This window comes from Bombina bombina, chromosome 4 (assembly GCF_027579735.1).
Source record: "Bombina bombina isolate aBomBom1 chromosome 4, aBomBom1.pri, whole genome shotgun sequence".
Lineage (NCBI taxonomy): Eukaryota > Metazoa > Chordata > Amphibia > Anura > Bombinatoridae > Bombina > Bombina bombina.
In genome coordinates, this window is record NC_069502.1 from 30,085,403 (window position 1) to 30,098,911 (window position 13,509).

General features: G+C 39.5%; 1 protein-coding gene across 1 annotated transcript in view; it reads left to right on the forward strand.

Annotated features, from left to right (window-relative positions):
- Positions 1-13,509, forward strand: part of LOC128656815 (tyrosine-protein kinase SRK3-like) — a 93,473-nt gene that overhangs the window by 50,258 nt on the left and 29,706 nt on the right. Inside the window, 1 exon segment of the mRNA XM_053710979.1 lies at positions 8,128-8,183. Coding sequence (XP_053566954.1) covers positions 8,128-8,183 — 56 coding nt within the window.

Sequence of the window (13,509 nt, forward strand, 5' to 3'; positions counted from 1 at the left end):
TTATCCCTGCACATAACTTAGCTATACAGTCCTGTTATCCCTGCACATACCTTAGCTATACAGTCCTGTTATCCCTGCACATACCTTAGCTATACAGTCCTGTTATCCCTGCACATAACTTAGCTATACAGTCCTGTTATCCCTGCATATAACTTAGCTATACAGTCCTGTTATCCCTGCATATAACAGCTATACAGTCCTGTTGTCCCTGCATATAACTTAGCTATACAGTCCTGTTGTCTCTGCATATATCATCTATACAGTCCTGTTGTCCCTGCATATAACAGCTATATAGTCCTGTTGTCCCTGCATATAACAGCTGTACAGTCCTCTTATCCCTGCAAATAATTTAGCTATACAGTCCTGTTATCCCTGCATATAACTTAGCTATACAGTCCTGTTATCCCTGCATATACCTTAGCTATACAGTCCTGTTATTCCTGCACATAACTTAGCTGTACAGTCCTGTTATCCCTGCACATAACTTAGCTATACAGTCCTGTTATTTCTGCACATAACTTAGCTGTACAGTCCTGTTATCACTGCATATAACTTAGCTATACAGTCCTGTTATCCCTGCACATAACTTAGCTATACAGTCCTGTTATCCCTGCACATAACTTAGCTGTACAGTCCTGTTATCACTGCATATAACTTAGCTATACAGTCCTGTTATCCCTGCACATAACTTAGCTATACAGTCCTGTTATCCCTGCACATAACTTAGCTGCACAGTCCTGCTATTCCTGCACATAATTTAGCTATACCGTCCTATTTTCCCTGCACATAACTTAGCTATACAGTCCTGTTATCCCTGCATATAACTTAGCTATACAGTCCTGTTATCCCTGCACATACCTTAGCTATACAGTCCTCTTATCCCTGCACATAATTTAGCTATACAGTCCTGTTATCCCTGCATATAACTTAGCTATACAGTCCTGTTATCCCTGCATATAACTTAGCTATACAGTCCTGTTATTCCTGCACATAACTTAGCTGTACAGTCCTGTTATCACTGCATATAACTTAGCTATACAGTCCTGTTATCCCTGCACATAACTTAGCTATACAGTCCTGTTATCCCTGCACATAACTTAGCTGCACAGTCCTGTTATCCCTGCATATACCTTAGCTATACAGTCCTGTTATCCCTGCACATAACTTAGCTATACAGTCCTGTTATCCCTGCACATAATTTAGCTATACAGTCCTGTTATCCCTGCACATAACTTAGCTATTCCGTCCTATTTTCCCTGCACATAACTTAGCTATACAGTCCTGTTATCCCTGCATATAACTTAGCTATACAGTCCTGTTATCCCTGTACATAACTTAGCTATACAGTCCTGTTATCCCTGCATATAACTTAGCTATACAGTCCTGTTATCCCTGCACATATCTTAGCTATACAGTCCTGTTATCCCTGCACATAACTTAGCTGTACAATCCTGTTATCCCTGCACATAAATTAGCTGTACAGTCCTGTTATCCCTGCATATAACTTAGCTATACAGTCCTGTTATCCCTGTACATAACTTAGCTATACAATCCTGTTATCCCTGCACATAAATTAGCTGTACAGTCCTGTTATCCCTGTACATAACTTAGCTGTACAGTCCTTTTATCCCTGCATATAACTTAGCTATACAGTCCTGTTATCCCTGCATATAACTTAGCTATACAGTCCTGTTGTCCCTGCATATAACAGCTATACAGTCCTATTGTCCCTGCATATAACAGCTGTATAGCTAAGTTATATGCAGGGATAACAGGACTGTAAAGCTAAGTTATGTTATCCATGCACATACCTTAGCTATACAGTCCTGTTATCCCTGCATATAACAGCTATAGTATACAGTCCTCTTATCCCTGCAGATAACTTAGCTATACAGTCCTCTTATCCCTGCAGATAACTTAGCTATACAGTTCTGTTATCCCTGCAGATAACTTAGCTATACAGTCCTCTTATCCCTGCAGATAACTTAGCTATACAGTCCTCTTATCCCTGCACATAACTTAGCTATACAGTCCTCTTATCCCTGCACATAACTTAGCTATACAGTCCTGTTATCCCTGCAGATAACTTAGCTATACAGTCCTCTTATAACTGCAGATAACATAGCTATAGAGTCCTCTTATCCCTGCACATAACTTAGCTATACAGTCCTGTTATTCCTGCACATAACTTAGCTATACATTCCTGTTATCCCTGCACATAACTTAGCTGTACAGTCCTGTAATCCCTGTATATAACTTAGCTATACAGTCCTGTTATCCCTGCACATAATTTAGCTATACAGTCCTGTAATCCCTGCACATAACTTAGCTATACAGTCCTGTTATCCCTGCACATAAATTAGCTATACAGTCCTGTTACCCCTGCACATAACTTAGCTATACAGTCCTGTTATCCCTGCACATAACAGCTATACAGTCCTGTTATCCCTGCACATAACTTAGCTATACAGTCCTATTATCCCTGCACATAACTTAGCTATACAGTCCTATTATCCCTGCATATAACTTAGCTATACAGTCCTGTTATCCCTGCACATAACTTAGCTATACAGTCCTGTTATCCCTGCATATAACTTAGCTATACAGTCCTGTTATCCCTGCACATATCTTAGCTATACAGTCCTGTTATCCCTGCACATAACTTAGCTATACAGTCCTGTTATCCCTGCACATTACTTAGCTATATAGTCCTGTTATCCCTGCACATAACTTAGCTATACAGTCCTGTTATCCCTGCACATTACTTAGCTATATAGTCCTGTTATCCCTTCATATAACTTAGCTATACAGTCCTGTTATCCCTGCACATAACTTAGCTATACAGTCCTGTTATCCCTGCATATAACTTAGCTATACAGTCCTGTTATCCCTGCATCTAACAGCTATACAGTCCTGTTATCCCTGCACATAACTTAGCAGTGCAGTCCTGTTATCCCTACACATAACTTAGCTATACAGTCCTGTTATCCCTACACATAACTTAGCTATACAGTCCTGTTATCACTGCATATAACTTAGCTATACAGTCCTGTTATCCCTGCACATAACTTAGCTATACAGTCCTGTTATCCCTGCACATAACTTAGCTATACAGTCCTGTTATTCCTGTACATAAATTAGCTATACAGTCCTGTTATCCCTGCACATAACTTAGCTATACAGTCCTGTTATCCCTGCACACAACTTAGCTATACAGTCCTGTTACCCCTGCACATAAGTTAGCTATACAGTCCTGTTATCCCTGCACATAACAGCTATACAGTCCTGTTATCCCTGCACATAACTTAGCTATACAGTCCTATTTTCCCTGCACATACCTTAGCTATACAGTTCTATTATCCCTGCATATAACTTAGCTATACAGTCCTGTTATCCCTGCACATAACTTAGCTATACAGTCCTGTTATCCCTGCACATATCTTAGCTATACAGTCCTGTTATCCCTGCACATAACTTAGCTATACAGTCCTGTTATCCCTACACATAACTTAGCTATACAGTCCTGTTATCACTGCATATATTTAGCTATACAGTCCTGTTATCCCTGCACATAACTTAGCTATACAGTCCTGTTATCCCTGCACATAACTTAGCTATACAGTCCTGTTATTCCTGTACATAAATTAGCTATACAGTCCTGTTATCCCTGCACATAACTTAGCTATACAGTCCTGTTATCCCTGCACATAACTTAGCTATACAGTCCTGTTACCCCTGCACATAAGTTAGCTATACAGTCCTGTTATCCCTGCACATAACAGCTATACAGTATTGTTATCCCTGCACATAACTTAGCTATACAGTCCTATTTTCCCTGCACATACCTTAGCTATACAGTCCTATTATCCCTGCATATAACTTAGCTATACAGTCCTGTTATCCCTGCACATAACTTAGCTATACAGTCCTGTTATCCCTGCACATATCTTCGCTATACAGTCCTGTTATCCCTGCACATAACTTAGCTATACAGTCCTGTTATCCCTGCACATTACTTAGCTATATAGTCCTGTTATCCCTGCACATAACTTAGCTATACAGTCCTGTTATCCCTGCACATTACTTAGCTATATAGTCCTGTTTTCCCTTCATATAACTTAGCTATACAGTCCTGTTATCCCTGCACATAACTTAGCTATACAGTCCTGTTATCCCTGCACATAACTTAGCTATATAGTCCTGTTATCCCTGCACATAACTTTGCTATACAGTCCTGTTATCCCTGCACATAACTTAGCTATACAGTCCTGTTATCCCTGCACATAACTTAGCTATACAGTCCTGTTATCCCTGCACATAATTTAGCTATACAGTCCTGTTATCCCTGCACATAACTTAGCTATACAGTCCTGTTATCCCTGCACATAACTTAGCTATACAGTCCTGTTACCCCTGCACATAACTTAGCTATACAGTCCTGTTATCCCTGCACATAACAGCTATACAGTCCTGTTATCCCTGCACATAACTTAGCTATACAGTCCTGTTATCCCTGCACATACATTAGCTATACAGTCCTGTTATATCTACATATAACTTAGCTATACAGTCCTGTTAACCCTACATATAACATAGCTATATAGTCCTGTTATCCCTGCACATAACTTAGCTATATAGTCCTGTAATCTCTGCACATAATTTAGCTATAGAGTCTTGATATCCCGGCACATAACATTGCTATACAGTCCTGTTATCTCTGCACATAACTTAGCTATACAGTCCTGTTATCCCTGCACATAACTTAGCTACACAGTCCTGTTATCCCTGCACATAACTTAGCTATACAGTCCTGTTATCTCTGCACATAACTTAGCTATACAGTCCTGTTATCCCTGCACATAACTTAGCTATACAGTCCTGTTATCTCTGCACATAACTTAGCTATACAGTCCTGTTATCTCTGCACATAACTTAGCTATACAGTCCTGTTATCTCTGCACATAACTTAGCTATACAGTCCTGTTACCCCTGCACATAACTTAGCTATACAGTCGTGTTATCCCTGCACATAACAGCTATACAGTCCTGTTATCCCTGCACATAACTTAGCTATACAGTCCTGTTATCCCTGCACATACATTAGCTATACAATCCTGTTATATCTACATATAACTTAGCTATACAGTCCTGTTATCCCTACATATAACATAGCTATACAGTCCTGTTATATCTGCACATAACTTAGCTATACAGTCCTGTTATCTCTGCACATAACTTAGCTATACAGTCCTGTTATTTCTGCACATAACTTAGCTATACAGTTCTGTTATCCATGCATATAACTTAGCTATACAGTCCTGTTTTCCCTGCAAATCACAGCTATACAGTCCTCTTTTTCATGCATATAACTTAGCTATACAGTCCTCTTATTCCTGCACATAACTTAGCTATACAGTCCTGATATCCCTGCACATAACTTAGCTATACAGTCCTGTTATCTCTGCACCTAACTTAGCTATACAGTCCTGTTATCTCTGCACATAACTTAGCATATGTTTAACTAAACATATATCTGTATAAAATATATGTAGCTCCTAGCCAAGCTCACCATCTGTATAAAATATATGTGGCCCCTAGCCAAGCTCATTATTTGTATATAATTTATAGGGCCCCTAGTCAAGCCCACCATCTGTATAAACTGTTTGAAGCCCTTAGCCAAGCCCGCCATCTGTATAAAATGTATGGGGCCCCTTTTCAAGCCCACCATCTGTCTAAAATGTATGGGCCCCTAGCCAAGCCCACCATCTGTATAAAATGTATGGGGCCCTAGCCAAGCCCACCATCTGTATAAAATGTATGGACCCCTAGCCAAGCTCATTATTTGTATAAACTGTATTGTGCCCCTAGACAAGCTCATTATCTGTATAAAATGTATGGGGCCCCTAGCCAAGCTCATTATTTGTATAAAATGTATGGGGCCCCTAGACAAGCTCATTATCTGTATAAACTGTATGGGGCCCCTAGCCAAGCCCACCATCTGTAGAAAATGTATGGGGCCCCCTTCCAAGCCCACCATCTGTATAAAATGTATGGGTCCCCTAGTCAAGCCCACCATCTGTATAAAATGTATGGGCCCCCCTTCCAAGCCCACCATCTGTATATACTGTATGGGGCCCCCTTCCAAGCCCACCATCTGTATAAAATGTATGGGGCCCCTAGCCAAGCCCACCATCTGTATAAAATGTATGGGACCCTAGCCAAGCCCACCATCTGTATAAAATGTATGGAGCCCCTAGCCAAGCTCACCATCTGTATAAAATGTATGGGGCCCCTAGCCAAGCTCACCATCTGTATAAAATGTATGGGGCCCCTAGACAAGCTCATTATCTGTATAAAATGTATGGGGCCCCTAGCCAAGTTCACCATCTGTATAAAATGTATGGGGCCCCTAGCCAAGCCCACAATCTGTATAAAATGTACGGGGCCCCTAGCCAAGCTCTCCATCTGTATAAAATGTTTGGGGCCCCTAGCCAAACTCACTATCTGTATAAAATGTATGGGGCCCCTAACCAAGCTCACTATCTGTATAAAATATATGGGGCCCCTAGCCAAACTCACTATCTGTTTAAAATATATGGGGCCCCTAGCCAAACTCACTATCTGTATAAAATATATGGGGCCCCTAACCAAACTCACTATCTGTATAAAATATATGGGGCCCCTAGCCAAACTCACCATCTGTATAAAATGTATGGGGCCCCAAACCAAGCTCACCATCTGTATAAAATGTATGGGGCCCCTAGCCAAACTCACCATCTGTATAAAATGTATGGGGCCCCTAGCCAAGCTCACTATCTGTATAAAATGTATAGGGCCCCTAACCAAGCTCTGCATCTGTATAAAATGTATGGGGCCCCTAACCAAACTCACTATCTGTATAAAATGTATGGGGCCCCTAACCAAACTCACCATCTGTATAAAATATATGGGGCCCCTAGCCAAACTCACCATCTGTATAAAATGTACGGGGCCCCTAGCCAAGCTCTGCATCTGTATAAAATGTATGGGGCCCCTAGCCAAACTCACTATCTGTATAAAATGTATGGGGCCCCTAACCAAGCTCTGCATCTGTATAAAATGTATGGGGCCCCTAGCCAAACTCACTATCTGTATAAAATGTATGGGGCCCCTAACCAAGCTCACCATCTGTATAAAATGTACGGGGCCCCTAGCCAAGCTCTGCATCTGTATAAAATATATGGGGCCCCTAACCAAGCTCACCATCTATATAAAATTTATGGGGCCCCTAGCGAAGCTCACCATCTGTATAAAATGTATGGGGGCCCCTAGCCCAAGCTCACCATCTGTATAAAATGTATGGGGCCCCTAGCCAAACTCACCATCTCTATAAAATATATGGGGCCCCTAGCCAAACTCACTATCTGTATAAAATATATGGGGCCCCTAGCCAAACTCACCATCTGTATAAAATGTATGGGGCCCCTAGCCAAACTCACTATCTGTATAAAATCTATGGGGCCCCTAACCAAGCTCACCATCTGTATAAAATGTATGGGGCCCCTAACCAAGCTCACCATCTGTATACAATGTATGGGGCCCCTAACCAAGCTCACCATCTGTATAAAATGTATGGGGCCCCTAACCAAACTCACTATCTGTATAAAATGTATGGGGCCCCTAACCAAGCTCACCATCTGTATAAAATGTATGGGGCCCCTAGCCAAGCTCTGCATCTGTATAAAATGTATGGGGCCCCTAGCCAAGCTCTGCATCTGTATGAAATATATGGGGCCCCTAACCAAGCTCACCATCTATATAAAATTTATGGGGCCCATAGCGAAGCTCACCATCTGTATAAAATCTATGGGTCGCCCTAGACAAGTTCATTATTTGTATAAAATGCATGGGGCCCTAGCCAAGCCCACCATCTGTATAAAATATATGGAACCCTAACCAAGCCCACCATCTATATAAAATGTATGGGGCCCCTAGCGAGCTAACCATCTGTATAAATGTATGGGGCCCTCTGAGCTAACCTGATGCATTATGGTTTGTAGCAAACAATAAGCAGAATTGAAGCATGACAATGTACTCACCTGCCTTGGTTTAACCATCATTATAAGTCACATCTTGTGTCTCTCACAGGGCACCAGAAGGAACAAGATCTGACGGTCCAACAACTCATGGACTTTGCTGTTCAGGTGAGTCTGCCCTAGCCAAGCTCTGCATCTGTATAAAATGTATGGGGCCCCTAGCCAAGCTCACTATCTGTATAAAATGTATGGGGGCCCCCTAACCAAGCTCTGCAATCTGTATAAAATGTATGGGGCCCCTAGCCAAACTCACTATCTGTATAAAAATGTATGGGGCCCCTAACCAAGCTCACCATCTGTATAAAATGTACGGGGCCCCTAGCCAAGCTCTGCATCTGTATAAAATATATGGGGCCCCTAACCAAGCTCACCATCTATATAAAATTTATGGGGCCCCTAGCGAAGCTCACCATCTGTATAAAATGTATGGGGCCCCTAGCCATGTTGTAGGTGGAACTGGGAATTCTGTACAATCTGGGACAGTTGTAGGTTCTGCATCAGCAAAATTCCAGATCACTGGACACTTTTATAGCAGTATTGTGTTGCTGTGTTTTCCAAAACAAAAGTCTTCATCTTTAGAAAAACATTTTTTGCCTGTTTCAAGCAAAATTTCTTTGCTGCTCACCCCAAAAGTTTGTAACATTTTTACACTATGCTCAGTAAAAGCATTTTGGTCTAGGTCTATATCACAAGTGGCGCGTTAACTGTTTCGCGCGAGGCGATATAGGCTTTTTGCGCAAGATGGAAGGAGCACTCCTATTACAAGTTGAAAAGTGATTGTGAGAGCACAAACCCTTTTTTTTTGCTTGTCGGGTTAGCGTGACCGCATAAAGGGTAGTGGGTTAAAAAAGTTGCACTAAACACAAAGGGCTAGATTACAAGTGGAGCACTTAATATCGCTTGCACGCAAGTGATATTAGCGCTCCACTGAGTAATACAAGCGCACGCTAATGTGCGCTGGTATTACAAGTAAAGTGCAATGCGAACTTTGCTAGGAAGCATTGCGCTCACTAGAATGTGCTTCTATAGGTTCTAATGAGAGCCTTGTTCTCATGCCACCAGAGGCACCAGAGAACCTAAGCACAGCAAAGGGGGTAAGTCACACATCGATGGCAGCATTATTAAATATATATTTATATCAGAATATAGATATATATTTCAGTGCCATTTGTTTTCTAACAACCCACTCCCATCAACTTTATCCCAAAATTACAGCCTAATTTGTAATAAAATATACTACACTGTATTTTGGGGGCATTTGGGGCACATTTATAAAATTAACCAGAGATCTAGTTATATTTTTAAGCACTAATTGCTACTGCAAGCTCACGGTAGCAATAACTTGCCACTTGTAATAGCTGGTTATTTATTACAATAAATTAGGTATAAATTAGGAATTAAGGTAGGAAAAATCCTATTGGCTGATCCAATCAGCCAATAGGATTGAGGTCGCATTCTATTGGCTGATTGGAACAGCCAATAGAATGCAACCTCAATCCTATTGGCTGATTGGATCAGCCAATAGGATTGAACTTCAATCCTATTGGCTGATTGGATCAGCCAATAGGATTTTTCCTAGATATATTTATCTGTGTAGCGCTAGACTGTTCCCACTTAGCCTATCTATATATACTGCCTCCTTCCTAGGCAGTGATTGTAATCTTAAATTCTAGAAACGATTTAGATGGCGCTAATAGCTATGGGCAAATTATCTGATTACTTTCCACTTAGATCTTGGGATTCCCAATTCAAAATTCAGACTTTAATATATAGTTCAAATTATAACTTGGTTATATTTGGATGATATATGCAACTATTGGATCCCTTTAAAGATTCAAATCTATATAAATCCTTTTTTAGATAGAATGTATAATAAAACCTCAATTTCAGCTGTATATATAAATTCAGGACTTTACAATAATTATTATAACAGTTAAATCAGCCGTATTTTGTTCTTTCCTATTAGGAACTGCTTCTAAATAACTCTGTGTAAAAAGATCTAAATATTGATCCGTTCCTACTAGTATCAAAATATTTTACAAAATCGGACTCAGGATACTAAGGGTTAACTACTCCAAAAAAAAGAGAGGCTTAATAGGATTTTTCCTACCTTAATTCCGATTGGCTGATAGAATCCTATTAGCCAATCGGAATTCAAGGGACGCCATCTTGGATGATGTCATTTAAAGGAACCTTCATTCTTCGCTTGGACTTCATTTGAAGAGGATGCTCCGCGTCGGCTGGATTGAAGATGAACCCGCTCCACTCCGGATGGATAAAGGTAGAAGATGCCGTCTGGATAAAGACTTCTGCCTCTTGGAGGACCTCTTCTGCCCGGATCGGATGAAGACTTCTGCCCCTCTGGAGGTCCACTTGTGCCCAGCTGGGTGAAGATGTCTCAAGGTAAGGTGATCTTCAAGGGGTAGTGTTAGGTTTTATTAAGGGGGGATTGGGTGGGTTTTAGAGTAGGGTTGGGTGTGTGGGTGGTGGGTTTTAATGTTGGGGGGTATTGTCTTTTTTTTTTACAGGTAAAAGAGCTGATTACTTTGGGGCAATGCCCTGCAAAAAGCCCTTTTAAGGGCTATTTGTAATTTAGTATAGGGTAGGGAATTTTATTATTTTGGGGGGCTTTTTTATTTTTTTTAGGGGGATTAGATTAGGTGTAATAAGTTTAAAAAACTTGTAATTATTTTATTATTTTCTGTAATTTAGTGTTTGTTTTTTTTGTACTTTAGTTTATTTAATTTAATTGTAGTTAATTGTAGTTAGTTTAGGTAATTTATTTAGTGATAGTGTAGTGTTAGGTATAATTGTAATTTAGGTTAGGATTTATTTTACAGGTTAATTTGTACTATTTTAACTAGGTAGCTATTAAATCTTTAATAACGATTTAATAACTATTGTACCTAGTTAAAATAAATACAAAGTTGCCTGTAAAATAAATATAAACCCTAAGCTAGCGACAATGTAACTATTAGTTATATTGTAGCTATCGTAGGGTTTATTTTATAGGTAAGTATTTAATTTTAAATAGGATTAATTTATTTAATTGTAGTAATTTTATTTTGTTTCATTTAAATTATATTTAAATTAGGGGGGGATAGACTTAGGTTTAGGGGTTAATAAATTTAATATAGTAGCAGCGACGGGGCGGCAGATTAGGGGTTAATAAATGTAGATAGGTGTCAGCGATGTTAGAGACGGCAGATTAGGGGTTAATAAAATTTAACTAATGTTTGCGAGGCGGGGAGTACGGCGGTTTAGGGGTTAATATATTTATTACAGTGGCGGCGATGTCCGGTCGGCAGATTAAGGGTTAAAAACTTTATTTGAGTGTTTTCGATGTGGGGGGGGGCGGCTCGTTTTAGGGGTTAATATTTAGTTTATGGGTGTTAGTGTACTTTGTAGCAGTTTAGTTAAGAGTTTTATGTTACGGCTTTAGCCCATAAAACTCTTAACTACTGACTTTTAAATGCGGTAGGAGTCCTTGACAGGAGAGGGTCTACCGCTCACTTCTTCAACACTTGTAATACTGGCGTTAGGCAAATCCCATTAAAAAGATAGGATACGCAATTGACGTAAGGGGATTTGCAGTATGCTCGAGTCGCGGAAGAAAAGTGAGCGGTACACCTGTACCTGCCAGACTCGTAATACCAGCGGGCGTTAAAAAGCAGCATTGGGACCTCTCAACGCTGCTTTTTAAGGCTAATGCAAAACTCGTAATCTAGCCGTATGTAAATTAACTTAAGTGAGTTTATCATCACTTTAAAAAATTTTTTTTATAAGGGCTCAAATCATGTAGAAAATATATTACCCATAAGAGTCTGGTGGATATTTGTTCAGTACATACTGTGGCTGAGTCAATCACAGGTGAAGGTTGAAAGTACAAAACAATTCTTTGATACCATCTTTTTACAGTTGCTAAACAACATACTACAAGGTGCTAATTTTTCTATAAAAATGACAAACTTTCTAGACACCTTATGAAACTTTTGTGCAGTTGTAATATGCAATAGTATGTAATCTGGGTGTTTCACTTCACACAAGACCAATATTGGTGATGGGCGAATGTGCGGAAAGTGTCATTCGTTTGGTAGAAGAAAAAGTCATGTGGAATTTGTTTTGGACAATCAAATATTGATAAGAATTAAAAAATTAAAATCCATTAAAATGATGTAATAGGCTGTTATTTCAGGTTTTCAAATGTCACTTTCTTTTACAAATGTAAATAATTAGATTGAATATACGCATTCAAAAATTTCTAATATAGCATTTGATTCAACAAACACAAAGAAATTCACTGATATTGGAAGTGGGCTTAAAGGGAAGGTCTAGTCCAAAATAAACTTGCGTGATTCAGATAAAGAATGTAGTTCTAAACTATTTTCAAATGTACTTTTATCACCAATTTTGCTTGGTTCTCTTGGTATTCTTAGTTGAAAGCTAAACCTAGGAGGTTCATATGGAAATTTCTAAGCCCTTGAAGGCCGCCTCTTCTCTCAGGGCATTTTGACAGTTTTCACCACTAGAAGGTGTTAGTTCATGTGTGTTATATAGATAACACTGTGCTCACGCACGTGGAGTTCAGGTGAGCCAGCTCTGATTGGCTAAAATGGATGTCTATCAAAAGAACTGAATAAGGGGACAGTTTGGAGAGGATTAGATACAAGGTAATCACAGAGGGTAAAAGTGTATTTATATAACTGTGTTGGTTGTGCAAAACTAGGGAATGGGTAATAAAGGGGATTATCTTTATTTTGAAACAATAACAATTCTGGTGTAGACTGTCCTTTAATGGGAAGGTTTGCTTGTTTGCTGATGATACAAAAAATTGTAACAGGGTAGAGGTTCCAGGAGGGGTTGATCAAATGAACCTGTGATATTAAAAAAACTAGAGGACTGGTCAAATAAATGGGATCTGACATTTAATATTACCAAGAGCAAAATTATGCATATAGGATCCAAAAACCCAAAGGCAAATTATAGTCTCAATGGTACATTACTGACTGTAATTAAAGAAGAAAGGGATTTGGGAATTATTATTTCAGATGATTTTAAATGTGGTACACAATGCCGCAGTGCAGCCAGCAAGGCCAGTCAAATGCTTGGTTGCATTGGAAGAGGTTTTAGTAGCAGAAATAGCAAGGTCCTTATGCCACTTTACAGATCATTAGTTAGACCAAATCTAGAATACTGTGTACAGTTCTGGAGACCGTATCTTCAGAAAGATATAAATAAACTAGAAGCTGTCCAAAGGAGGGCTACTAAATGGTACATGGTCTAAAATATAAAACGTACAAAGAAAGACTCTATGATCTAAATATGTATAGTTTAGAGGATAGAAGGGAAAGAGGTGACATGATAGAAACCTTCAAATATATGAAGGGACTTAATAAAATAGAAGCTGAAAGGCATTTTTCACAAAAAAATAAAA